The sequence below is a fragment of the Grampus griseus genome, assembly GCF_964374135.1.
Source record: "Grampus griseus genome assembly, chromosome: 1".
Classification (NCBI taxonomy): Eukaryota; Metazoa; Chordata; class Mammalia; order Artiodactyla; family Delphinidae; genus Grampus; species Grampus griseus.
In genome coordinates this window covers 71,786,492-71,813,280 of record NC_139017.1, presented here as the reverse complement: position 1 = coordinate 71,813,280, position 26,789 = coordinate 71,786,492, and the positions used below count along the sequence as shown (strand labels likewise).

The following is a 26,789-nucleotide window of genomic DNA, read 5'->3' as shown; positions in this document are numbered from 1 at the left end:
GGGAAGTAGTTGAATAAAATCAGATGGACAAAATGTTGGCAATTGTGAAATCTGGGTGACAATTGCATGGAGGCCTATTAGAATATTTCTCTACTTTTTGGTGTATGTTATAAAAAACATCAAAATTAATTCCATACAAATTTATTGTTGGGGCAGACCCTGTGCTATGCTCTGAGACACAACGACAAAGATGTGTCCCTGTCCTGGAGAAGTTCCAAGCAGTGGAGAAGACAGACAAGAATTCAGGTGCTGACTGTATTTAGTGATCAGAGTTATGGTTGGGGTAAGCTCTGGGGCCACGAAAAGACAGAGAGGGATACCTAACCCATTGAGGGAAAGTCTCCTGGAGGACTCAGGTTGGCTTTTGTAACAAGAGACCACAAACTAGGGGACTTCCCTGGTGGCGCAGTGGTTAAGACTCTGTGCTCCCAATGCAGGGGGCCCAGGTTCAATCCTTGTTCAGGGGACTGGATCCCACATGCATGCGGCAACTGAGTTTGAATGCCACAACTAAAGGAGCCCATGTGCCTCAACTAAGGAGCTGCCGAGCTGCAACCTGGTGAAACTAAGTAAATAAATAAAAACAAAACAAAACAGAGACCACAAACTACAATAGCTAAACTGGACACTGCCCTAATGGTCTGGGATGCAGCTGAAAGCTGGAGCATTTGCTCTCAACCACGTGAGGAAGAGGACCTGCCACAAACCTGTGAGATACATATTATCTCCATTTGAAGGAGGAGAAAAATGACATTCACAGAGGTTAGGTAATTAATTCCAAATCATACAACCAACAAGGACTGAAAGCAGGGTTTGAACCCAGGGCTGGTTGACTGCAAAGCTGTGTTCTTTCTGTTAGTACTTGAGGCTTCCTGGTGACTGGGGGAGGGGTGGCTCTGACACCTTCTCTCTTCCCAGCGTCCTAGTGTGTTTAGGAGACCTTGGTCTTTGCCCTGCTGAGTGTTTCCCAGTGGGGGTTAGGCTGGGACTAGGAGACCCCAGGGGCTTTTGTCCTAGCCACCTAGCCAGACTGAAATCGCACTGTCCCTGACTTCCCCTGAGTTCTGTTAGGAAGGTCACTTCTGGGAAGTCCCAGACTGGAACGGGGAAATGAGAGGCTTTAGTTCTGGGAGACATAGCCTCCCCCTCTATCAATCTTCTCTCCTTCAACCCCAGGTCTCATCCCCCATTTCCTGAACTTGGGGTTTGCAATGAGAGTGGATCAATAATTCCTTGGATTGGGACTTCCCTGGTGGCGCAGTGGTTAAGAATCCGCCTGCCAATGCAGGGAACACGGATTCGAGCCCTGGTCCGGGAAGATCCCACATGCCGTGGAGCAACTAAGGCCGTGTGCCATAACTACTGAGCCTGCGCTCTAGATCCCGCGAGCCACAGCTACTGAGCCCACGTGCTGCAATTACTGAAGCCTGCACGCCTAGAGCTCGTGCTCTGCAACAAGAGAAGCCACCGCAATGAGAAGCCTGAGCACCACAACGAACAGTAGCCCCTGATCACCGCAACTAGAGAAAGCCCACGCGCAGCAACGAAGACCCAATGCAGCCAAAAAAAAAATTCCTTGGATTTGAACGGACTGGAATACTTATAAAGACCTTTTCCTTAGTTTCCACTCTTGCTTCTCAACTCTGCTCTGTGAGCTAATTAGATAGGGGGCACACATTTATCCTGTGATCCATTAAAAACACACAGGTCACCTAAATCACGCTGGTATGCTCAATTTGCAATTTGGAGCCCACTCAGAGAGGTCACGTGGCTTGTTGAAGTTCATCCAGCTGGTCATGGTGGAGTCAAGACTTGCACCCAGGCAGCACTTTGGCAGGCCCAGGGAGTTTCATGTTAGCTGGGCAACAACAAGGAAGGCTGGAGCCTGAATTGGCTTCCCTTCCTGGCCTGTTTCAATTGCTCTTCTCTCTCGGGGAGAGCTAGCTGGCAGCTGATACCTGACTCCCATCAGACCACAGAAGCAAACCAGGTGGGTATTAAATGGGCCTTTCTCCAGGAGCTCTCTCTCCTCCTTTGGCCCATTGCCTAGCAGGCCGTGCCCCTTCTCGAAGTGTCTTTGCCCCAGCCTCCACAGGGCCCAGTGAGCCTCCTCCTTCTTCCTGGAAGCATCCCTTCCTTTCTGGATTGCTCTGGGCTTTCTGGTGCTCCTCTGCCTGTCTCTTATCTGTATACTTTGTTAATTGTCCTCCCTCCCCACCCCACAAGGCATGAGCTGAGCAGGAGAGCGGTGATCCAGGGCCTTGACGGGTAGGTGGTGAGGGAAGGAAGACATGGCTCTGGGAAGGATCCACAGGTGCCTCGGAGGCGTCTCTGTAGAGGTGTGCAGACTTAAAGGCAGACGAAACAGATTCTGGGTGTGGCTCTGCCACTCTTGAGCTGGAAAGCTTTGACCAAGGTCCTCACACCAAAGGGGAAATCTTACAGGTGAGAATTCAATGAGATAAAATATATGTGAAAGTGCAGATTTCAAATGCCAGTGACTTACTAGCTATGCCATAAATAGGGTGTTTGTAGAAAGAATAAAAAAAAGGAAGAATGCTTTGCATGTCTCAAATAACCAGGCTGCCCACTGGGGGCTGTCTCACCCTGGGTCTCTACTTTCTGGGGTATTTTTTTAGGTTTTTGTTTGTTTTTGGTTTTTGGGCCACGCTGTGAGGCATGTGGGATCTTAGTCCCCAATCAGAGATTGAACCTGCGCCCCCTGCAGTGGAAGCGGGGAGTCTTAACCACTGGACTGCCGGGTAAGTCCCTGTTTTATTTTGTTTTGTTTTGGGTCTCCACTTAAAAAAAAAAAAATTTATTATTTATTTTTGGCTGTGTTGGGTCTTTATTGCTGTGCGCAGGCTTTCTTTAGTTGCATCAAGCGGGGACTACTCTTCGTTGTGGTCCATGGGCTTCTCACTGCGGTGGCTTCTCTTGTTGCAGAGCACAGGCTCAGTAGTTGTGGCGCACGGGCTTAGTTGCTCCGCGGCATGTGGGATCTTCCCGGAGCAGGGGTCCAACCCGTGTCCCCTGCACTGGCAGGCATTTTCTTTTTTTGTTGTTTGTTTTTGCGGTACGCGGGCCTCTCACTGTTGTGGCCTCTCCCGTTGCGGAGCACAGGCTCCGGACGCGCAGGCTCAGGGGCCATGGCTCACGGGCCCAGCCGCTCTGCGGCATGTGGGATCCTCCCAGACCAGGGCACGAACCCGCATCCCCTGCATCGGCAGGCGGACTCTCAACTACTGCGCCACCACGGAGGTCCACATTCTTTTTTTTTAAACCCCACATTTATTTATTTATTTATTTATTTTTTGGCTGTGTTGGGTCTTCGTTTCTGTGCGAGAGCTTTCTCTAGTTGCAGCAAGCGGGGGCCACTCTTCATCGCGGTGCGCGGGCCTCTCACTATTGCGGCCTCTCTTGTTGCGGAGCACAGGCTCCAGACGTGCAGGCTCAGTAGTTGTGACTCACGGGCCCAGTTGCTCCACGGCATGTGGGATCTTCCCACACCAGGGCTCGAACCCGTGTCCCCTGCATTAGCAGGCAGATTCTCAACCACTGTGCCACCAGGGAAGCCCCAGTCCACATTCTTTTGAAAATATTCTTTTCCATTATGGTTCATCATAGGATACTGAATTTAGTTCTCTGTGCTATATTTAAGACCTTGTTGTTTATGCATTCTATATATAATTGTTTACATCTGCGAACCCCCACTCTTCTTCCCAACCCCCTCCCCCTTGGCATTGGTCTCCACTTTCTATCCATCCTCTCTGGGGGGGGGCGGGGGGGGCGGGTCCCTTCTAGGAGCTCCACCTGCTACAAAGTACAGCTCTGGGGAATTTTCCCTTAATGGCCTTATTTCACGGTGGAGTTGCAACAATCATATGGGTGTGCCTGGCCAGCTGCGTGGGGCTGAGAGGGGAAGGGTGGGATGATTTGGGGGTGGGGGGCATCATGGTATAGGATGGGGAAACTGGAGTGAGACTTTCATTTTTTTCAGGCTTGTGTCTTTCCTTGAGGAGTTTCCTAGCACCCAAGGTTCTATTGACCTGATCTCTAATTTCCTTTGAGGTTCCTATTTTTGCCTTATGAACTCCTGTCCAAAGGTGGAGGCGGACCATCCTAGCAACCCAGCCTTGCCAAATATTAACAATGTCACACCCTCCTCACCGGGTTGTAATTTACCATGTAATGATGTTTTCCTGGACCTCTCTCTAGTTCTACTCTAGGTAGGTGTAATAATTTTTTTATTGTCGTAAAATATACTTAACATAAAAATGACCATTTTAGGGCTTCCCGGTGGCGCAGTGGTTGAGAGTCCGCCTGCTGATGCAGGGGACACGGGTTCGTGCCCCAGTCCGGGAAGATCCCACATGCCGTGGAGCGGCTGGGCCCGTGAGCCATGGCCGCTGAGCCTGCGCGTCCGGAGCCTGTGCTTCGCAACGGGAGAGGCCACAACACTGAGAGGCCCGCGTACCGCAAAAAAAAAAAAAAAAAAAAAAAAAGACTATTTAAACCATTTTTTTAGTGTACAGCTAAGTGGCGTTAAGTGTATTCACACTGTTGTGCAACCATCACCACTACCCATTTCTAGAACTTTTAAAATCTTCTCAGAATGAAACGCTATACCCGTTAAACAATAGTTTCCTATCCTTCCCTCTCCCCAGTTCCTGACAACCACTATTCTACTCTCTGTCTCTGCTCTAGGTACCTCATGTAAGTGGAATCATAGAGTATTTTTTCATTTGTATCTGGTGTATTTCACTTAACACAGTGCCTTTAAGATTCATCCATGTGGTATCATGTGTCAGAATTTCCTTCCTTTTTAAGGCTGAATCATATTTCATTTTATGTATATACCACATGTTGTTTATCCATTCATTTGTTGATGGACACTTGGGTTGTTTCCACCTTTTGGCTGTTGTGAATAATGCTGCAATGAACATTGCTGTACAAGTTTGTTTGCCTCTCTGTTTTCTCTTGGGTATATATCTAGGAGGGGAATTGCTGGGTCATATAATAATTCTATGTTTAACATTTTGAGGAACCATCAAATTGCTTTCCCCAGCGACTGCACCATTTTACATTCTCACTAGCAATGTATGGGGATTCCAACTTCTCTGTATCCTCATCAGTGTTTGTTATTTTCAGGTTTTTTATTTTTTTGTTTTTACGATAGCCATATTACTAAGTGTAAAGTGGTATCTCCTTATGGTTTTGATTTGCATTTCCCTAATGACTAATGGTATTGAGAATCTTTTCATGTGCTTATTGGCCATTTGTGTATTTTTTTTGGAGAAGTGTCTACTCAAGTCCTTTGTCCATTTTCTAATTGGGTTGTTTGTATTTTTGTTGTGGAGTTCTTTATATATGCTGGATATTAAACTCTTATCAGATGTATGATTTGCAAATATTTTCTCCCATTCTGTAGGGTTTTTTTTGACTCCTATGATAGTGTTCTTTGATATACAAAAGATCTTAATTTTGATGAAGTCCAATTTATCTATTTGTTGTTGTTGCTTATGCTTTTGGTGTCACATCTAAGAATCTATTGCCAAATCCAAGGTATGAAGGCTTACCCTTATGTTTTCTTCTAAGCCTTTCATAGTTTTAGCTTTTATATTTACCCATGATGGGTGGGTAAGCAGTGTTTTGTGTGTGTGTGTGTGTGTGTGTGTGTGTGTGTAAGCGTAAAGTTTCTAGTTTCTGCTGAGTCTTATCTTGCTTGAGCACTTAAAGCACTTTATATACTTTATATCACAGTGTTATCCTCATGTAACACGTGAGGGGAGATAGTCTCAAGGAAGTCAACTGAGGCTCAGATAAGTTAAATGATTTGCCTCAGTTAGACAACCTGTTAAGTGACCAAGCTGGTCCAGCTGGGTTTTTAGTAATGTGCCACTCAACTGCACAGGAAGATAATGAAAATTTAAGTGCGTAGTAAAGGTAACAGCTCGGAGCTAGGGTGCAGGGAATTCCCAAACTGTTACGCTTTCACCTCGGCTGCATCCATCCTCACCCCACCCTCCGCCCACTCCAGCTCCTCCTAGCTTCCGGCCCTGAGCGCAGCCCTTCCATTGGCTGTTGGTTACAGGGCCTCATGCTCATACGAGGGGAAGCAGCCAATCAGTGTGGCTCGTCTCCGCCCAGCCAGCCAGCACTAGATCGCGTGGTCCTTGTCCCTCCTATGGCATGTCGGGAACTGTAGTCTAATGAAGCATTTCTACCTAGAGTGAAAGGAGATCGAGAACTACTGGTCCCAGGGAGCTGAGCGCCGAGCGGTCCGGCTTTTAGGAGTACCCAGCCAACAATCTGGAGCAGCAACTGGCGTCCAGGAACAGGTGAGAGAGGTCGAGGGCTGGCAGGGGTTAGAAACTCGGCCTTACCTCTGTAGCGATACTTTAAGGCACAGGAGGTCCAGTCTGTTGTGTTAGAGTTCCCCCGTTTTGGGGGTTGGTGGACCGACTGACACTGTGGATGTGCAGAAACTCCTGAACTCTGCCATGTGCTTTCCTGAAACCCCACAGGATAACTGCACCCTGCTTTGCTCTTCTGCTGCGAACCCTCCCCACCCACCCAGTGTTGCTCCGAGGCTGTCTGCGCAGTCCCAGTTCTGTGAGGCTCAGGACGCCCAGTCCCAGAGCCCCAGGCTACATGTCCATAGCACGCAGGGGTTCCGCCTTCACTTCTCTTCTTGAGGCATCTCAGAGCCTGCGCTCCCCTCTCCCCGCCTACCAGGGGAGACCTGTGTTCTAGATTTGGCGCTGACACTCCCCAGGTATCTTCCTATCTCCTAGAGCCTCAGTTTGACCTCCATAAAATAGGGTGATTTAAGGGTCCTCCCAGCCCCCAGTCCTGAGGTCCTTTACTCTGGACTCTTTTATCATGTGCTCCAGAACTTGGGGGAAGAAGTCAAGAGTGTAGCAATTCCAGAGGCTCCCTGGAAGAGGCGTTGACGGTTTCTCAACCGGATAAAGTTAGGTGGCATTAAGTTCTAGCCGTCTTATTTTAAGTGTGATCAGTTGAGTCTTGGTCACGCAGCCATACTTTTTGTTCCCTGCGTTTCTTTCTGTAAACGCCCTCAAGCTCAGCCCAGAAGAGAGTGGGGCATTCTGGGTATGGAGGTGAAAGTTTGGAGGGTGACCCGGGGAGCTGACAACGTGCATCTGCCTTTGGTGCTTGCTCCTGCAGGGAGTGCTTGATGCCCCCTCCCTAGGCCACCCCCCATGCTGCCCCTGTCCCGCTGGCTGAGATCTGTGGGGTTCTTCTTGCTGCCAGCCCCCTGCTGGGTACCCCGGGAGAGGTGGCTGGGTTCCCTACGGCAGCCCTCCCTGGTGCATGGGTGCCCAGTCCTGGGGGCCTGGCACAGTGCCCGCTGCTGGTGCCAAGCATGGACAGAGGAGCCTCGGTGAGTTTGGCGGGGTGAGGGGCCTTGGGGAGGGGAGCAGCTGATGAGGTTTCTGACTTGTCCTCCCTCTTGTCAGAGCATTTTACTCCTCCCTCAGAATGAATGGAGACCAGAAATTGGATGTTTATGCCCAAGAAAGGCAGGATTTCATCCAGCACTTCTCCCAGATTGTCAAGGTGCTGACTGAGGAGGACATTGGACACCCAGAGACAGGAGATGCTATTGCCCGACTCAAGGAGGTGAGGGGTTTACAACTTGAGAGAGTGAACCTTTGCACTCTCTGTGCATGTGTGGGATCCAGCTCTGGCTTTTGACAGGTATGGGAGCAGGCTTTTATCTGAGTGACTCTGGGTCCACTCTGGAGGGGCTGGGGCCTGGGCAGATATATTTAGTCAGCCGATCAATCCTGCCTTGTGGTTCTGCTGAGCCAGCCAGACTGCTTTGTATGGGGGTGGAGGGCCTTGAACCTGGTAAGTCTTTAGTTTTGTTGAGAAAGGGAATTAGGTGTCCAGAAATCATTAAGGTGCTACCTTGTCAGGGACCTGGGAGGAAGCAGTCTGATGTGGGCCTGAGTGAAGCTAGTGTATCATCAGAAACCCCTGCTCTAGAACAGGAGCTATTGCTGGGATACTTAAGTTGCCTAATTCTTTTTTTCTTTTGGAGTATCTAGTAATTCTTTTTGTAAATGCTGTCTCATTTGTCTGAGGGGAACTAAGGAAAAGGATGTCTGTCTACACTGGGATGGAGATTAAAAGGGAAGTCTTCCCAGTGAATTAGATCTGGTTGACAGCAGGGCAGCAGAAGGCACAATGAGAAGCCCCAGCAGGAGGGGATGCCATTGGAGGAGTGGGGGGTGGGTTCCCCAACCTCGGTCCCCTCCAAGTTGTCCTCTGGCCAACTCTGTGGGTAGGGGGCTTGCCTTTAATAAAGTGAAAGAGGCTTTTCATTTGCAGATAGGTTGAACTGTGGGTTGGAGGAGGTGGCTGAGAAAGGAGGAATGGGCTGTGAAGGGGAAGTTAGGAGAATTGGGGACGGGGTGAAGGAGAGACGTGAGCACGCCAGCCATTCCCATAGTGAAGCCACTAGGTGGTGTTTCTGGGGGCTCTGAGGAGCTCCAGTTCTTTATGTCTCAGCGCAGAAAGAATTCAGCAAGAGGCAAAGTGATAGAAAAGAAGTGATTTATTAGCATAGAAGGCTTGTGAGGCTTACAAGCCGGTGGGTGAGAGGGTGCCACACCCCAAGAACTTTGTGGGCTACAGTTTTATAATCAAAGGAAAAGTGGGGAGGAGGACAAAACCACCTTCTTCCTCATTCTTGAGTAGATGTCATGCTTTCATCATCACCTCCTCCTCCGGGTTGGGCAGGGGAGTTTTCTTGTCCCTACATGTTTAAGCCAGGACTGTCGTGTCGCTATGGAACAATTATTTCAGGTCTTAGTACAATGAGGGTCTTTCACACTGAAATGTCGCCTTTCCATAAATTTTTTTGTGTGTGTGCAGAGAGCATGTTCTCGGGGTCATTAACTTACTGAACTCACTGGGCAGGATGTGAGTCTCATGCCACCATTATTTTATTGTTTTGGGGCATATCTTGTGCTCTGTTGCATGGTTTTGTTGCTAAGCAGGCCTGCTTGGTTTTGTGGTTAAGCGAACCTGCTTTCTTCAGTGATCATTAACTTACAGGGGTCTCCCATACTTTTTTTCTTTACTTACAGTCCCCTAGTGGGATTAACTATTTAATCACCTACGTTGTCCTTTTACTCTGTCCCTATCAGTAGCACGTACAGAGTTTTCGCCCAGTTCAAGCCCTGTCCTGGGGGTTTGGGAGCAGATTTTAATCTCCCGTATGGAGCCTTTAAGTGTACTGAAGAAGGCAATGCAGAGAGAGCCTGGGGACTGGAGAACTTCTAGCTGTGCTCCAGGATTTGGGAAGAAGCCAAGAGAATAGCAATTCCAGAGGCTGCCTGAAGGAGGGGTTGGGGTTGAGGAGGATAAAGTTAGGTCTCGTGGTTGGAAGTGGGAAAGGGCAAGGAGAACTCTCAGAATAGCTGCTCTGTAGACCCTGATGCCTTGTCGCTCTGCCCTTGCCCCTAGGTCCTGGAGTACAATGCCATCGGAGGCAAGTACCATCGGGGTTTGACAGTGCTGGTAGCGTTCCGGGAGCTGGTGGAGCCCAGGAAGCAGGATGCTGAAAGTCTCCGGCGGGCCCTGACCGTAGGCTGGTGTGTGGAACTGGTAAGAGGGAGGGGGAGGGGCAGGAGAAGACGAGGTTTACTAGAGTGGGGGTACTCTGGGTAGGATGGGGTGGGGCAAGGAGGGATGGGCCTGAGACTTGGTTTCTTGGTTGTTTGTGTTTCTGTGCCTCTCGTGTGCTGCAGCCAGACTTAGTGAATTACTCCAAGGGTTAACAAATGTGGGGAAACTCTTTTGCCAGTGGGTACACATTTCACCTGTAGACCTGCTGTGGGCCAGGGCCTTGGAACTGGCCATAAAGTTGTCAACTCTTTCCTCTGAGCAGAGGACAGCCGCAGAAGTAAGGTAGTTCTTCTAGAACGTTGTTCTGTGGCAAAGATTGAAAACTGGAAGCCCATTGGTAGTTTTCGAAAATATTTTAAAATTAAGTTCCCTAAATCTAACAAAGAAGAGATTTCACATAAAACACCAGATTTCTAGCATTACTTGGAAAATTGCTAGATCTGGGTCCAGAGTCCCATGTAGCAACAGTTGGCTGAAGTTGAATTGAGGCCACTTTCCCAAGACAGGACATGTGTGGGTCTGTCTTTATCTTGCTCCAATCCCCACATCTTCCTGTCTCCAAGCTCACTTGGCCCTTGAAGGTGTATGGTTTGCTGGCCTGGCCTAAAGTCTTCATTAGCGACAGGGGGACCAGGTTCTGGGGGCGGCGGTGCCAGGCCCTGAGGAGGGGGCCAGTGAGCCCAGGAGGGAAGACGCTCAGGGCTTGGCGAATGACGGGTGATTCTGGCCTGCGGAGAGGAGCAGCTGGCCCGAGGGAGGACGTGACGAGCTGAGTCGGCCACACCGCATTCTCTGTATGAGCAGGTCAAGTGGAGCTGTCTGTCCTGCAGGTGTTGGAAATTCCAATCTGGAGCCTGTAAGAGAGATGGGGCTGGAGAATAGGGATTTGCCTCCAAGGAGGTAGAAGGACGATGGCCTCACTGTGGACGGGGCCCCTGGTGAAGGGCCCCTGGTGCCCTTCTAGGGATCTGGAGGGGCCGAGGAGCCCATAAACACAGAGGGCGGGCAAGGAGGGAAGGGCAGGAGGAGAGGGGTAGAGCTGTGGGGCGGAGGGAGGCGAGAGTGCGAGGGGCCAACAGCTCACCTGGTAGAATCGGTTGCTGTTAACCTCAGCTGCACTGGGTGCATCTGGGGGTGTTTTTTTCTTTTGGCCGTGCCACGCGGCTTGCGTGATCTTAGTTCCCTGACCACGGATTGACCCCTGGGCCCTGGCAGTGAAAGCCCCGAGTCCTAACCACTGGATGACCAGGAAACTCCCATGTTTTCTTTTTTTAAAAAATTAATTAATGAATTAATTTTTGGCCGCGTTGGGTCTTCCTTGCTGCGCGCGGGCTTTCTCTAGTTGCAGCGAGCGGAGGCTGCTCTTCGTTGTGGTTGCGGGGGCTTCTCATTGCGGTGGCTTCTCTTGTTGCAGAGCACGGGCTCTAGGTGCACGGGCTTCAGTAGTTGTGGCACGTGGGCTTATGGGCTCACGTAGTTGTGGCTCACAGGCTCTAGAGCACAGGCTCAGTAGTTGTGGCGCACGGGCTTAGTTCCTCCGCGGCACGTGGGATCTTCTGGACCAGGGCTCGAACCTGCGTGCCCTGCATTGGCAGGCGGATTCTTAACCACTGCGCCACCAGGGAAGTCCCCCACCCCCGCCCCGTGTTTTCTTAAACGCAGCTGTACTTCTGTCACTTCCCCAAGATTCCATTTGGGCTGTCCACTATTGTTTTGGATGATTTTTGTTATAATTTCTGCTTCTATCTTCCTTTCACTTCTACCTCATCTCCCTCAATCTCTTATTTTTCTATTTCAGCATTTACTTCCTAAAAATGAGGACATTTGCCTATGTAACCACAATACTGTTATCACATCTTTGTCTGGGCTGCTGCAACAAAATACCACAGGCTGGGTAACTTATAAACAACAGAAGTTTACATCTCACAGCTCTGAAGGCTGGGAGGTCCAAGATCAAGGCACCAGCACGGTCGGCTGAGGGCTTTCTTCCTGGTTCATAGCCAGCATCTCCTTGCTATGTCCTCAGGTGGAAGGGGCAAGGGAACTCTGTAGGGTCTCTTTCATAACGGCACTAATCCCTTTCACGAGGCTTCCATTCTCATAACCTAAGCACCTCCCAAAGGGTCCACCTTCTAATACCATCATCTTTGAAGGTTAGGGTTTCAACATACGAATTTTGGTGGGGGACACATCCAGATCATAGCAACATCCAAGATATTTAACATTGGTACTAAAATATTATCTAATGTGTATTCCATATTTAAATACTTGTAAATCCCCCCCAATTGTCCACTATAGGTTTTTTTTTTTTTTTTTTTTTTAACATCCAGGATCCAAGCAGGAGTAATGTATCGCATTTGGTAGTTTTTCTCCAGTGTTTAGAATACTTCCTCTATCACAGTTGACTTTTTAAAGTCCAGGCCAATTATTTGGTAGAGTATCTCACAATCCAGTCTGCTTAATATCATGAGGAAATAATCAGGGTAAACATTTTGGTAAGGATGCTACGTAGGTAATGTGGTATATTTCCCGTTACTTCCCACTATAGTACATACCTGGGAAGATGACTAAAAAAACTCAACCCAGTACTGTGGTACCATCCCTATAGATTTAAAGTTCTCCTAACAAATAGAAAGTGCAGTTGGGGGGCAGAGAAGATTGAGGGAGGCCACAGAATGAACGCCCTTTGGAGACAATCTTGGTTGAGTGGTGCTGGTTGAAACCAGATGGCCCTTGTAATCACTCAGGGGAGGCAGTGGACCTGTGGCTTCAGGGGAACAATGCCACTCCAAATAAACACATCATAAATAAAACGTGTGCCCCCGGTGTGGAAAACCCAGGTCCCACCCCAGGGCGAAGTCAGAGGTCAAGGTGCACAGGGACCTCGCCTGAAACAAGAGCAACGATCGCCATAACCCTTTCTCTGCCCACACGTGAGCTGGTGGGTGGTGTTGGGCACTTCCTCTGAGCGATGCAGATCCACTAGAGCACAGACAGGGATCAGGGTGGGGTGAAGATTTCAAAACTATATCTTCGGGGAATTCCTGGCGGTCCAGTGGTTAGGACTCGGCGCTTTCACTGCTGAGGGCCCAGGTTCAGTCCCTGGTCAGGGAACTAAGATCCCGCAAGCCGCGTGGTGCAGCCAAAAAAAACCCAGAAAAAACACAAACCATGTCTTCAAAAGCTGTTTGAAGGAGCCGGAATGTGTAGCCTGACTGCAAGAAGTATCCTGGGGGACGTTACAGTGCTTCATTCTCTCATTTATTTCTTAGACAAACATTTATGACACACCCACTCTGGGACCATGCTGTGCTGGGCTCTGGGAGTGCCAGGGGGACAAACACATTGCCCTGCCTCCAAGGAGTTCACAGTCCTGTGGGGAACCAGCACGTTTGGGTACCTTCAAGTAGGCTGGCACTCAGAAGAGGAAGCCCTTTGATGATGTTTAAGACCCATGGGTGAAAGTTACCGGAAGTCAGACTTGAGTTCCATCCTATTAGACCTGCGCTCCCTAACGAGCTCCCTGAGGTGGGGTTTTGTTCCTGGTCACTGGAGTAGGTAAGCAGAGTGCCCGGGGAGGACACAGGAACAGCCTTTTTTGTTCCACAAGTCATGTAAAGTCAAATTGCATGAAGAAATCTTACTTGAAGCATTCACTGAAGTTTTTCGCAAGAGAGTCCAGTATATGAAGATGTTTCATCATCTCCCTGATAACCAGGGATTGTCTAGGGCTGCTTGTCTGGAGATGTCAGAGATCTGTTGTGTCTCTTACTTTGAAAACAAGGGAGTTTTTGTCCCTTTTTATAGGTGGGAAGCCTGAGCCAGAGAAGTCATGTAACTTTCCAAAGTCCCACAGCACAGACGAAAAGTCCTTGGTGGACTTCCCTGGTGGTTCAGTGGTTAAGACTCCGCGCTCCCAGTGCAGGGGCACGGGTTCAGTCCCTGGTTGGCAAACTAAGATACCACATGCCACATAGTGTGGCAAAAAAAAAAAAAAAAAAAGTCCTCGGCCTCCTCATCCTGACCTTCCTTACCAGCTCAGTGATTCTCAAAAGCAGCAGCTCTGTTGCTGGCAGAAGGAACAGTAATAAGGAGCCCTGGTGCTCTTATTCCACTTTTCGTTCTAGCTCCAAGCCTTCTTCGTGGTGTCAGACGACATCATGGATTCATCCCTCACCCGACGGGGCCAGATCTGCTGGTATCAGAAGGTAAAGTGGGCGGGAAGGTAGCGGTGGGCATGGGAACAGGCCACGGGGAGATGGTCACGTGGAGCCTGTGGAGGTGTTCAGAGTTACAGGTTCTTGGTATGAGTCTAGGCCAAAGACTGATTGCTTGTTTTTCTGTGTCTTTGACAGCCAGGCATAGGTTTGGATGCAATCAATGACGCTTTCCTTCTGGAAGCATGTGTCTACCGCCTGCTGAAGTTCTACTGCCGGGAGCAGCCCTATTATATGAACCTGATTGAGCTCTTCCTGCAGGTGTGCTGCAGACCAGGGCTCAGTGCCCAGAGGCTGCCCACAGTAGCCTTGGCCTCTGTAGGACATTCTCGTCTAGCTTGTTTCGGGACACAGGAGATACCTCGGTTTGCCTGGATGGGGAAGTAATTGAGGAAGGGAATTGGGGAGGGTGGTGGTGGCGAGAGGGGCTTCTGTGTCTCTGTGACTGAGGAGTCGTAAGGGACGGTGTGTGTGACTGGATGGGCCTTGAGTCTTGGGCCCCTCTCTCCCTCCTGCTGTCTTTCTGACTGCCCAGGTGTCAACTGGTATGGGATGTAGGGCCCAAGATTTCAGGGTTCTCCAGCCCTGGAGAAAGCCCAGGTCATGGGCCATTTTCCTCTTCCTTAGAGTTCTTATCAGACTGAGATCGGACAGACCCTGGACCTCATCACGGCCCCCCAGGGCAATGTAGATCTTGGCAGATTCACTGAAAAGAGGTGAGGGACAATGGGAACCATATCTGGACAGTGAGGGAGGGCTGGGGCGGGGGTATTATCCTTCTGAGGAGTTTATCTTCTCCCTGTGCTCAGGTACAAATCTATTGTCAAGTACAAGACAGCTTTCTACTCCTTTTACCTTCCTGTAGCTGCTGCTATGTATATGGTGAGTGAGCCTCCCCACCCTCGCTGCCTTGCCCATGTGGGCTTTTGGATAGGAGGCCACAGGGCAGACAACTTTGGACAGTCTGGTGCCCCCACTGAATGGCTGTGTGATCCTGAGCAAGTTACTTAATCTCTCTGAGTCTGTTTCCTCAGCTGTAAGATGAGGATAAAAATCCCCACCCATGGAACTATTGTGAAAATTAACTGAGTGGTTAATATGAATGTGGATGGCCCATCAAGGGGGAACAATAAATCCTCCATCTGAGTACGGATAGGAGTGGGGAGGATATAATTCAGGCTGAGAGGGAGGAGACTGGATTCGGAGGTGGTCAGTGGGATTAACTGTCTGTGCTGACCTTCTCCAAGTTTCCTTTTTATCCTGAAAGAATTTGGAAATGGCGAAAAGATTAGGAAGAAGGATCAGTGACTCAGGGACTGAGCCTTGTGAGAGAAGAGATAGTCTGAGGGCCTCCAGAATGGACTCACCTCTGCCATGACTCACAGGAAGACCCAGCTAAAATAAGTGGGATGGGGGCTGGGCCATCAGTCAGGATTTCCTAGATCAGGGAAGCCAGGGATGTCTGAAAGGAGAGGACAGAAGATTTGGGGGCTGCACTGGGGCAAGACCTCGTGGAATGAAGCGGCCACAGGAAGATGAAGGCATCTCTGGTGTATGGCTTGTTAATCCCCTTTTCACTGTAGGCGGGCATTGATGGGGAGAAGGAGCATGCCAATGCCAAGAAGATCCTGCTGGAGATGGGAGAGTTCTTTCAGATTCAGGTAGGAAGGCATGAGGCACTGGCAGAGAAAAGGCTCCAACTTTCCTCTTTCCCTGCCTTGGAGCCTCTTCATTCCTCCTTTTCTGCACCTGCCCCCACCCAGGATGATTACCTTGATCTCTTTGGGGATCCCAGTGTGACGGGCAAGATCGGCACTGACATCCAGGACAACAAGTGCAGCTGGCTGGTGGTTCAGTGTCTGCAACGGGCCTCTCCGGAACAGCGCCAGATCCTGCAGGTGCCTGAGAGAGGGCTGTGGATCCCTGAGCTGCTGAAAAAGGGGATAGAGCAGTGGTTCTTCAGTGAGGGTGATTTTGACCCCCCAGAGGACGTTTGGCAGTGTCAGGAGACATTTTTTTTGGTCATAACTTGGTGTGTGTGCATGTGTCACAGGTATTTCTAGTGGGTAGAGGCCAGAGATGCTGCCCAACATCTTACAATGCATACAGTAGCTTTCCACACAAAGTATTATCCAGCCCAAAATTTCAAATGTGCCAAGGGTTGGGAAACCCTGGACTAGAGGAAACTGAGGCCTGAGCCACTATCTGAGCATTTGGGATGGGGATGGGGAGGGGGAGGTTCAAGATCTTAGATACTAAGAGACACTTGAAACTGGAGGCAGGGATGGAGTGAATGGCATTGGAGATGTTCTGGAATATCTGGATGGGGGAAGGAGAGGGGACCTGGAGGTGCTGGGGGGAGATTAATAAGCCCATTTTCCTGCCTCCAATCCTTCAGGAGAACTATGGGCAGAAGGAGGCCGAGAAGGTGGCCCGGGTAAAGGCGCTATACGAGGAGATGAATCTTCGGGCTGTGTTCACGCAGTACGAGGAACACAGTTACAGCCACATTATGGGTCTCATTGAGCAGTATGCTGCGCCCCTGCCCCCAGCCATCTTCTTGGGGCTAGCAAACAAGATCTACAAGCGGAAAAAGTGACTTAGAGACTGTGAAGGTGGAGGGGGAGGCTCTCAATAAATTGTTGTCTAACCTGTGGTTCTTCTGTTCCTGCTTGTGCCAGCCAGGGGCGCAGCTCTGTCTAGAATGGGCAGGGTGGGGGGCAGTTGCATGGAAGCGAGGACCTCGGGCCTTGGCTTCAGGACCCTCTTGGGACTGAAAGCTTAGGCTGCATCAAAAGCCATTGAGCCAGGCCTGGGTGGGTGACACAGGCGAGACGTCAAGCGCTGGGGGCTGGGTCTGAGCCACGCCACGCCCATGCGTGAAGGGGCGCGGCTGCGCAGCGCTGGCGCCGGTTGTCCCAGCTCCCCTCCCCTCCAGTCTGTGCAGGCCGGGCGGGGACCCGAGCTGCGAAGGAGCAGACGCTGGAGCGGTTGCAGGAGGACCCTGGTGAGGATGGCTCGTCCTGTGGGTGTGGATGGACGGGTTGGGGCACGCGGGGTGGGGCAAGAGAGGTTAGCGGTAAAAAATGAATAGAGAAGGGGTGGGGTGGTAGCTGGATGATAGAGACAAATGGGGAGAGAATGGATAGACGCGCTGGTTTTCGGAGCAGGGTGAACGTGCACCGTGGCTGGAGGCCGGAGCTCGGGGTCTGTGCCGGCTGGCCCAACTGCCAGGCGGAGTTGACATGATGACGGCTGCTCCGTCCTTTCCCCCACGCCCGCCCCTTTCCTGCATCAACCAGCCAGACGAGCCTCCCCACCACCCAATTTCAGAGCATCTGGGCGGGGCGTCCCTTGACCCCTTCCCCTGGGAGTGAGGGGCAGGCTGGGGAGCAGAGCCAGATTGCAGCAGAGAGGACCCGGAGTCCATTCTGGGCCCCATTCTTTTCCAAGCCCCTGCACCTCCAAGGAGATCGAGAGCGCAGCCGCATTCTCTGACCCTCCCCGCCCCATTCCTGGGGGGTTACATTCGACTCCACCTGCAAACACTGCAGCGGAAACTAATGGCCAGTCGATGTCTATTTGCATCTCATTTAAATATTGTCCAAGGCGCCTTTCCAGGCCTGCCCCAGCCGTCAGTCACCTCCGTGTCCTTCCCGCGGCCCGCTCCCTCACTGGCTGGGTTTCACCATCCCTGTCTTCTAGGGCTGCATCTGCGGTTGCCAGGTAGGTGGATGTGAGAGGCCTGCTCCTCCTCATTCTCTAGAGGCCATCCCGTCGCCGCTGGCACCATGCTGTCCCCTCAGAGGGCTTTACTCTGCAACCTCAACCACATCCACCTCCAGCATGTCTCTCTGGGCCTGCACTTGTCCCGCCGTCCGGAGCTTCGGGAGGGGCCCTTGAGCACATCCCCTCCCCCAGGTGACACTGGGGGCAAGGAGAGCCGGGGCCCCTGCAGCGGGACCTTGGTGGACGCCAATTCCAACAGCCCAGCCGTTCCCTGCCGATGTTGCCAGGAGCATGGGCCAGGCCTAGAAAACCGGCAGGACCCAGCACAGGACGAAGAGGGGGCTGCCTCTCCCTCAGACCCGGGTTGCTCCTCCTCTCTCAGCTCCTGCTCAGATCTTAGCCCTGATGAGTCCCCCATCTCGGTCTACTCCAGGGACCTCCCTGGCAATGAGGATGTCCACCCTCAGCCCAGCATCATTCCTCTGGAGCAAGGCTCCCCACTGGCTTCTGCAGGTCCAGGCGCCTGCTCCCCAGACAGCTTTTGTTGCTCTCCTGATTCCTGCTCTGAAGCTTCCTCTCCACCTGGCTCTGGCCTGGACTCCAACTGCAATGCCCTGACCACCTGCCAGGACCTGCCTTCCCCAGGACTAGAGGAAGAGGATGAGGCTGAGGAGCAGGACCTCCCTACCTCTGACCTCCTAGAGGCTGATGATGGGAAAATCGATGCTGGGAAAACCGAACCCAGTTGGAAAATCAACCCCATTTGGAAAATTGACAAAGAGAAAACTGAAGCTGGCTGGAAAATCACTGAGAACAATAACTCTGATTGGAAAGTCAATGGGAATATTAACTCTAGCTGGAAAACTGAACCTGGAAAATTCGACTCCGGTTGGAAGACCAATACAGGAATAACTGATACGGGCTCCAAAACAGATGCAGGGAAAACTGATGGGGAATGGAGAAGTGACGTCAGCAAGGAGCCGGTGCCCCACCGGACAATCACGTCCTTCCACGAGCTGGCCCAGAAGCGCAAGCGGGGCCCAGGGCTGCCCCTCGTGCCGCAGGCCAAGAAAGACCGCAGTGACTGGCTCATCGTCTTCTCGCCAGACACCGAGCTGCCCCCCACGGGGTCGCTCGGTGGCTCCCCGGCGCCTCCCCGGGAAGTCACCACCTTCAAGGAACTCAGGTCCCGAAGCCGGGCCCCGCCCCCGCCAGTCCCGCCCCGAGACCCCCCAGCTGGCTGGTCCTTGGTCCCGCCCCGGCCCCCACCTCCACCCGTCCCTCCACGGAGGAAGAAGAACCGACCTGGGCTGCAGCCCATAGCAGAGGGGCAGCCCGAAGAGGGCAGGGCGGGGAGCCCAGCTGCTGGTGAGGAGGCCCCAGCCGCAAAGGAGCCGGAGGAACCAGGCCCGCAGGCCGGCGTTGAGGGTAAGAGGCCACAGGAGGTAGCGAGAGGAGGGCTGGGCTTTGGCCTCGCCCACACCTCCAAAGCTTCCAACCCGACCCCCTGTCTCCCCTCCATTCTGTGTCACCCATCCTTCCCGTCCCCTTCTACCACGGAGCGCTCCGGGAAAGGGAAACTGGGTGGGTCCTTGGGTTACGGGACTAACTCTTTGCTCCCTCTTTCTCCCGCCCCTCCTTGCCTGGCTGCCCATCCCGCTGGCCTCCTTCCCCTCCGCACCTGCCCCGCCAATCCTGCCTGCAGCCAGTCCCCTCCCGCTCCCTCGGCCTCTGGTTTTCCGGTTCTCGGCTGACGGGCGCCCCCTGTTGGAGGGTGGGGGCGCGGCCGCAGCTGGGTCTCTGCTCCTGGCGCCTCTGGCCGGCTGGCCCGGCGCTGGGCTGCGGCTACTGGGGGCGCCGAGTCCCCCAGAGGAGCAGCTGCTGCCTGTCCGCCTGTCCCCGGTGGGGGCCTATTCGCCTCCGGCTAGGGGGGACCTGCCTTGCCTGGCCAGCCCTGAGCTGGCACTGCTGCTGTCCCCGCTCTTTCCCAGAAGTAGCACCTTCCCCGCCGCGGCTTCCCCACTCCGCCAGGTACCCGCCCCCCCGCTGCCACGGCCACCTCGTCCGCCGAAGGCCCCTCGCTGGACCAGGAGCCCACCGCCTCCTCCCAGGCTACGTAAGAAGGACCCGGGCCAGCCCCGCGGGCCACGCCTCAGGCGGGGCTGCCCCGCCCACTCCAAAGCCCCACCCATCCTCGCCCAGACCTATTTTGGGTCCTGCCCTTCAACCTGGGCGGATTCTAAGTTCATTGGTACTGGGGAGTCTGGCCCTGCTGGCTCCCTGTACTGGGCAAAGGTTGCTGCTTTTTCCGCTTCGTGGCCCGGCCACTCTCCCTCGAGGCCCGGGCATAGTGGATACGGGCTTAGCAGGCTTTCATGCGTTTAAGGGAGTCCCAGCAAGTCCATTGGTAAGGACCTTGGGTCACACCCTCTGTGGAATTCTCTGGCCAGTGCAGTTCGAGCCTGATCCCCACCTTGCTCGGGAAGGGTAGAGGGTGAAGTTCGCTGAGCTCATTGGCTGAGGGGGTTCTGGTCACTCCTTCTCCATGGGGCCAGCCCCACGTGGGCTGCAGCGGGCACCCTCCTCCGAGATGCTGGCGCAGGACCCCGGTTTCCCCTTTCCGGCGCCTTCCAGCCTCCCAATCCTTGGGTCTCCTCTCCCCCTGTCTCTCCTTCCTTTCCCGTCTGTCTGTCTTTCCATTGGTCCAGGCTCCCCACGTGCTCCTTGGGTCCCTGCAGACCTGACAAGGGCCCCGGGCGGCGGGCACAAGGCTGCCCCTCCCTTCCCTCGCCCTGTCATCTCCCGCCTTGCAGGCCTCTGCCTGGCAGGCGGGAGGTGAGCGCGGCTGCCCCACGTCGGGACTTCCGGGATCGAGGAGCTGGGCCGTGAGGAAGGGAAATAGGAACCGGGAAGTGGGGAGCAGGATGGCAGTGCTGAGATATGTGCAGGATTTCACTCTGGGAGCCTGGGTCGAGCTGCCCTATGCTCCACCCAGCCCTGTGCTCCCTTTCCCAAGACTTCAAGGGCAGGGATGCTGCAGACCCGCGGGAGATGACCCGTGTGGAAGCCTGGAGTCCTTGGGGTAACCCCCGGTGTCACTGCGTTCTTCTTCCCTTACCCCAGTCCGTAGTTCCTGGTCGTTCACCGGCGTCCCCGGGGACCAGCGACTGTGGATGGCAGAAGCCCAGAGTGGGACTGGCCAGCTGCAGGAGCAGAAAAAAGGTAGGACACCCTGACTTCCGACCCTTGGTTTGGGAATCAACTTCCCCTCGCTTAGGCCCTCCTCTCTCAGGGTCAAATTGTGTAAACCGGGCTCTCCAAGTCCCTTGGGGTTTGCCTAGGGAGAGACAGAGGGCTTTGACGCTTCTTCCCTTCCCTGGCCCCCACCCAGGTCTCCTGATAGCTGTCAGCGCTTCAGTGGATAAAATCATCTCGCACTTTGGGGCCGCCCGGAACTTAGTGCAGAAGGTGAAGGTGCCTGTGGGAAGGGCGTTGGGGTTGAGGAGGTGAACGTAGCTCTGAGGTGCAGGAGCAATCGGCGGGGAGAAGGCTGGAGGTATCTCTGGACCCATGCCCATTGCACTGCCTCCAGGCCCAGTTGGGGGATAGCCGTCTGAGCCCAGATGTGGGGCACCTCGTGCTGACCACCCTTTGTCCGGCCCTCCATGCCCTGGTGGCCGACGGGCTGAAGCCTTTCCGGAAAGACCTCATCACTGGGCAGCGCCGGAGCAGCCCCTGGAGCGTGGTGGAGGCGTCTGTGAAGCCAGGTGAAGGGGGAGGAGTGTGGGGCTGGGCGGGTGGGGGCAGGGACTGGGGCAGGGACTGGGCCTGGCTGACTGCGCCCTGTGTCCTCAGGCTCCAGCGCCCGTTCCCTCGGAACCCTGTATGGCCAGGTCAGCCGTCTGGCCCTGCTAAGAAGCAGCCGTAGCCGCTTCCATGCCTTCATCCTGGGCCTCCTCAAGTGAGTGGCCTTCTTTCTGGCATCCCTCCTATGGCCTGGAGATGGCAGGAGTGTCATGGGTGGGACACATGGTGGGTGCCCCATGTCCCCAGAAAAGGCCTTCCCTCTTCCAGTCTCATCTCCCATCCTCCACCCACAGGGGGCTGGAGTCCTCCACCTCCTTGAACTTCTGTTCCCTCCTCTCTCCCCCAGCACTAAGCAGTTGGAGCTGTGGTTTTCCAGTCTCCAGGAAGATGCAGGTCAGAGGCTCAGATGGGAGAGGATGGGGGTGCTAGGCTGGGGCCGGTGGGGGAAGGGATCTCTTCTGTTGGTTCCCCCTGGTGCCAGATCTTACTACTCTCTTGCTTAAAACTCTTTCAAGGAGTCTTATTGTCCATAGGAGGAACGACCCAAATCCTCACTGTAACCTTCAAAGTCTTGGTTATCTGGCCTCTGCCTTCTTCTGCTCGCTGCCTTCAGGTCTGGGGCTTTCCCTGGTCCTGTGACAGTCTTCCTTTCCTGTTCTTCCTGCCCCAGGGCCCTATTTTTACTATCCCTCCACCTAGAATAGGGCTTCCTGCCCCTCCTGCCTCCTCATTAACGTTCATTCATCCTTTGGGTCCTTCTTCAGCGAGGCTCTACCCCCACCTCAAACTGGGCTAACTCGCCCCCATTCCGCACCCCGCTCGCCCATTTTGCTCCCATGGCCCTCAAGTCCTCCTTTTCGTTATAGATTTGTCACCACACGTTCTACGTGTGTCTCCCTCTCTAGGCCGTGGTTCCACACAGGCGGGGATGTGGCAGCTCTGCACCCCTCCGTGTCCCCTTCTCTCTGCCCCAGTGCCCAGCATAGTAAGAGGCCTGGGAGGATGTTCGCTGATTGGTGGGCTGATGCTCTGGACTAGGCCCAGAGCAGGGGCTGATGTTAGCCTGCTCTTTCCCAGGCCTGCTGTCCCTTCTGTACCTGCCCACCGGCTTCTTCTCCCTGGCCCAGGGCGGCTGCCCCTCCTTGTCCACGGAGCTGCTGCTCCTGCTGCAGCCGTTGTCGGTGCTCACCTTCCACCTGGACCTGCTTTTTGAGCACCACCACCACCTGCCCCTGGGCCTGCCTCAGGCCCCTGACCCCCCAGGCTCGCCTCCAGCCCTGCAGCAGACTGTGCAAGCCATGCTGCACTGGGGGGGTCGGCTGGCCCAGAGCCTCCGGGGGGCTTCTGGGGAGACCCCTCCAGGCCCTTCGGCCCCCTCAAGCCCTCCTACCCCAGGCAGCTGGTGGGAGCAGCTGACCCAGGCTTCCCGGGTCTACGCCTCTGGCGGCACCGAGGGCTTCCCTCTTCCCCGATGGGGATCGAGGCATCACAGGACTGCAACTGAGGTCGCACAGGAGAGGTCCCTGCCCGCAGAGGAAGCTGCACCAGGCAGAGGCGTATGGCTGGGGAGACTGTTTGGAGTGCCTGGGTGCCTCACAGAAACTGAGAGTGGAGCCCCAAAGTCCAGGTAATGGGGTTCCTGGTCCTCTCCATGACTTCTGATCTCCTCTCAGAGCCCTCAGTCACCCCAATTTGTTTTTTTTTTTTTTTGGCCGTGCCACACAGGTTGTGGGATCTTAGTTCTTGGACCAGGGATTGAGAACCTGGGCCCCAGCAGTGAAAGTGCCGAGTCCTAACCACTGGACCAGGGAATTCCCTCAGTCACCCCAATTTGAAACTCAGTAGGGATCCTTTAGGTCAGAGGTTAACAGTCTGGCTTTTCTACAGCCCTGAAGTAAAAATGGTTATATTCTTAAGTCGTTAAGTTTTAACAGTTATGTAAATACCTGCGTAATATTGTCCATTTTGCCTCTTGGCCCTCAAAGCCAAGAATACTTTCTGGCCCTTTAGAAAAAAAGAAAAAGTTCGCCAACTCCTGCTCTAGGTTTTGACCATTGGTAGCTCTTTAATGGCTTCAGGTACTCTCTAGTGACCCTCTGGATCTAAGCCTGCTGGTTCCATAGGTCCCTTTGTAGTTTTTGGTGTTGTAGACGTTCGTTGTCACCTCCCTAGTCACCCTAAAGGTAACTGTCCCACAACTGCCACTCTGCCGTCAGCAGTGACCAATCCTGACCTCTTTTGAACCACAGTTGCGTCCCTCAGCCTCTTCCTCCCTCCAAAGTCCTGGGTACTTGGGTTCTTTTTATGGAGGTGGGTTGACCTCTGTGACCCTGCATCCTTTCCTCCAGGAGACCATCCAGCTGGCTGCCCCCGACCGTGAGTGTGTTGGCTCTGGTGAAGCGGGGGGCACCTCCCGAGACTCCCTCTTCTCCTAAGGAACTTGAGGTCTCGGCACCCAGCACAGCGCAGACCCACAGGTAAGGAGGGTCGGGGAGAAAGTGGTGTGCGTGTTATACCTATGTGTTTTTCTGTCTTCACAGAGTGGATGGGAGGCGGTGTAAACGGCCTTGGGCTGTAAAGTCAGTGCTTGGTTTGCGTTGCATCTTTGCTATTTATTATTGGTGTGACACTAATTTCTCTGAACCTTAGTTTCTTTCTCTGTAAAAAGAGGATAATTTATACTTTTGTTATGGTTGTCATGAAGACTAAACGTGCTTTTATTCAATATAAAAGCATTTGGCACACAGAAGGTGCCCAGTTAGTGGTAACTTTTATTATGTTATGTGTATACGAATGCACACGTGTGTCCACTGGGGCACTGTTCTTCTCTTTAGAGGGGTCTTCTAATTTGGTATGAGGGGCTGCGTTGACTTTAGGGTCTGGCTTCGGTTCTCTCAATCCATTGAATTAGGCTTCTTGATTTTCCATTCGATTACTTTTCAGGTACTTACTATGTGCTTAGCATTATGCTGGGGGAGGGAATGCAAAGGAAAACCTGTTGGAGTCCCTGCCCACAAGGAGCTTGTATTCCAGTGGGGATACCAGTGAATAAACGAGCATTTACAATTCTGTGTGGGAAAGACTCTAGGAAAGGAAGACTGAGTCCTTTGGAGCCATAGAGACAGGGCTTCTTCCCCAGGTCTGGGGACTCAGAGAAGGCCTAGTGATGGTGTGGGTGTGCATCTGAAGGAACAGGATGCAAAGGTGGAGAAGCCCAGGTGTGGTAAGTGAGGAACTATGAGTACATGATTAGTTGTGGCTGGAGTGGAGGATGCTGGCAGTGGTGTTAGGGAGGTTGATGGCTTCAGTAGGCCAGCTAAGAAATCTGGACATCACTCCAAGGCAGTGGGAGCCATTGAAGGGTCTGAAGTCTGGTGACAACAGGCTTGCTAGTTTTAAGTTTTAGACTTAAACAGCTCTGACTGCTGTTTGGAGAATGGAGCTGGACAGGGTTGTCAAGGTTCAGGCACACCAGTTAGATCATATACCAATGGTCCAGAGAAAGAGTAGAGAGGCCTAAATGAGGACAATGGCAGTGGGGTTGAAGAGAAAGATATATAAAGTGGTGGGAGATACAAACATCAAACAGGTTTTGGTGATCGACTGGATATAAAGACTGAGACAGCCTGGTTTTTGCCAGGAGCAACTGGGTGGAAGGTGATGCCATTTACCACTATAGGGGACACAAGGGGACTGGTTTGGAGGGTTAAGATGAGTCATTTTGTTTGCATATGTTGAATTTGAAGCACCAGAGAAGTGCAAATTGCATCAAATAAGCAGCTAAAGAGTGGGTTTGGAGCTCAGGAGAGGGCTGGGGGCCCAAATAGAATCAACATGTGGTCCCCATGTCTCTTCCAGAGCCCAACTGATGTTTACTGAGCTGAACCAACGGGGACATACCATACAGTGGGAAGGTGAGGCTAGGGACAGCTGGGCACCCCTGCCTCACTTCATCCCAGCATCTCCCTCTGGCTCCTTATAGGGCAGTCCGAGCTCTCTGTGACCACAATGCTGCAGGACCTGACCAGCTGAGCTTCCGGCATGGGGAAGTGCTGCATGTCATCGCGACTGTGGATGAGGACTGGCTCCGCTGTGGGAAGGATGGAGTGGAGGGGCTGGTGCCTGTGGGGTACACCTCTCTTGTTCTCTAGGCCTAGGACCTTTTCCTTTCCTGCACCTCTCTCCCTCCTGTCACCTGGGAATGGAATGGCCTGTGAGCTCTCCCCCATGTAAACTGATCATCCCCGAAGTACTTTCCCTGTCTACAAAATGACACTTTCCTCCCACATCCATTTCTGCTAACATGTAAAATAAACTTTCCTCCTTCCCTCCCATACCCATCTATAAGGTGAAATCTGCTCTTCTTCCAGATGTATAAAAAGGCATTTCCCTCCATGCAATCTCTTTCCTCTTTCCAACCCGCAGTAGGGAATAGCTCCCTATCTGCAAAATGCAAATCTCGCCCCCCTCTATCTTTTTCATCTGTAAGTAGACTGTGGCAGTGCAGTGTATGCCTCAGTTTCCAAGACTAGAAGGGCCTCTAGGCTTCTTCCTGTGTATGGAAACTTTACCCACTTCACCCATCCCATGTTGCCTGTATTTATGATATACTCATGCTGTACTAGGTGCTGAAGTCTGGACACCCCTGGCGGGTGGGCCTGTGGTGTCGGTCTGCCTTCTTCTTCCTTTGTCCCAATAAAGAGTGGGAGTTGAACGTGTCTGTCACTGTCGGTTTCAGGACATAGGCTAGGGGGGAGGGGAGGGAGGCCATATTATGGGGCGCCCAAGGGAGATGCTTCCTTCCTAGCCCAGGTCTAGTTCTTTCTGTTCCCTTAGGAATGATGAAGTAGTCCCCAATTGGTGCCTGACTTGCAGGAGGTGCCTCTCTAGCCTGAGACTTGATATCTTTGCTTGGTGAGACTGATATGGTAGGAGCCTGAGGAGATATGGGAAAGATGGGAAGACTTAGTCCATGAAATTGTACTTAGACTATCTGAGGTGATGGGAAGGATTAAAAGGTTTTAAGAAGGGACACATTTTTTTTCTATTTAATATCACCATTCTGTGGTGCTATAATTTTAGGAAGCATAATAACTTAACATCTATTACTTTGTTAGGAGTTAATGAGTTTCAGGCCTTTGAAATGAGAATAGCTAAATGCTCTAGAGCTTGGAGGATGGGGCTGGAAATCACTATAAATGATTGCCTAGAGGAGAATCACTAAAAGGTTAGAAGAATAGAAAGCTATAATTATAACCAGGCAACAGGAAAGTCAGGGAGAAGCTGAGAACTATGAGGTGAAACAGAGGAAAGAAATTTTAAGTTTTCCTTCATCTTTGGGAACTTGGTTAAGAGCACAATGGGCTGGTGTTA

At 52.6% G+C, this 26,789-nt stretch overlaps 2 protein-coding genes across 10 annotated transcripts; both read left to right on the top strand.

Moving 5' to 3' along the window:
* The first annotated feature begins 6,248 nt into the window (after nt 1–6,248).
* Nucleotides 6,249–16,526, top strand: FDPS (farnesyl diphosphate synthase). Of its 3 annotated transcripts, none has more exons than XM_082656607.1 (10): nt 6,249–6,341; nt 7,485–7,647; nt 9,502–9,642; nt 13,791–13,871; nt 14,019–14,141; nt 14,508–14,596; nt 14,690–14,762; nt 15,464–15,541; nt 15,644–15,778; nt 16,279–16,526. In XM_082656607.1, the coding sequence occupies exons 2-10, from the start codon at nt 7,507–7,509 to the stop codon at nt 16,477–16,479; spliced, it is 1,062 nt and encodes a 353-aa protein (XP_082512733.1). In that variant the 5' UTR covers nt 6,249–6,341; nt 7,485–7,506; the 3' UTR covers nt 16,480–16,526. The 3 variants fall into 3 exon arrangements, with proteins under 3 accessions (XP_082512733.1, XP_082512734.1, XP_082512732.1); XM_082656608.1 differs by having other exon boundaries at nt 6,317–6,341; nt 7,506–7,647; XM_082656606.1 differs by lacking the exon at nt 6,249–6,341 and adding an exon at nt 7,195–7,408.
* Nucleotides 16,527–17,671: 1,145 nt separating this feature from the next.
* Nucleotides 17,672–26,687, top strand: RUSC1 (RUN and SH3 domain containing 1; the record flags this gene model as incomplete). Of its 7 annotated transcripts, none has more annotated exons than XM_082656543.1 (10): nt 17,672–19,037; nt 19,315–19,725; nt 20,733–20,831; nt 21,001–21,077; nt 21,202–21,376; nt 21,465–21,570; nt 21,763–21,809; nt 22,494–23,043; nt 23,765–23,893; nt 25,399–26,687. In XM_082656543.1, 10 exons carry the CDS (start codon nt 17,672–17,674, stop codon nt 25,565–25,567), a joined length of 3,129 nt encoding a protein of 1,042 aa, XP_082512669.1. In that variant the 3' UTR covers nt 25,568–26,687. The 7 variants fall into 7 exon arrangements, with proteins under 7 accessions (XP_082512669.1, XP_082512670.1, XP_082512672.1 ...); XM_082656544.1 differs by having other exon boundaries at nt 21,001–21,083; XM_082656546.1 differs by lacking the exon at nt 19,315–19,725 and having other exon boundaries at nt 22,812–23,043.
* Between the last annotated feature and the right edge of the window lie 102 nt (nt 26,688–26,789).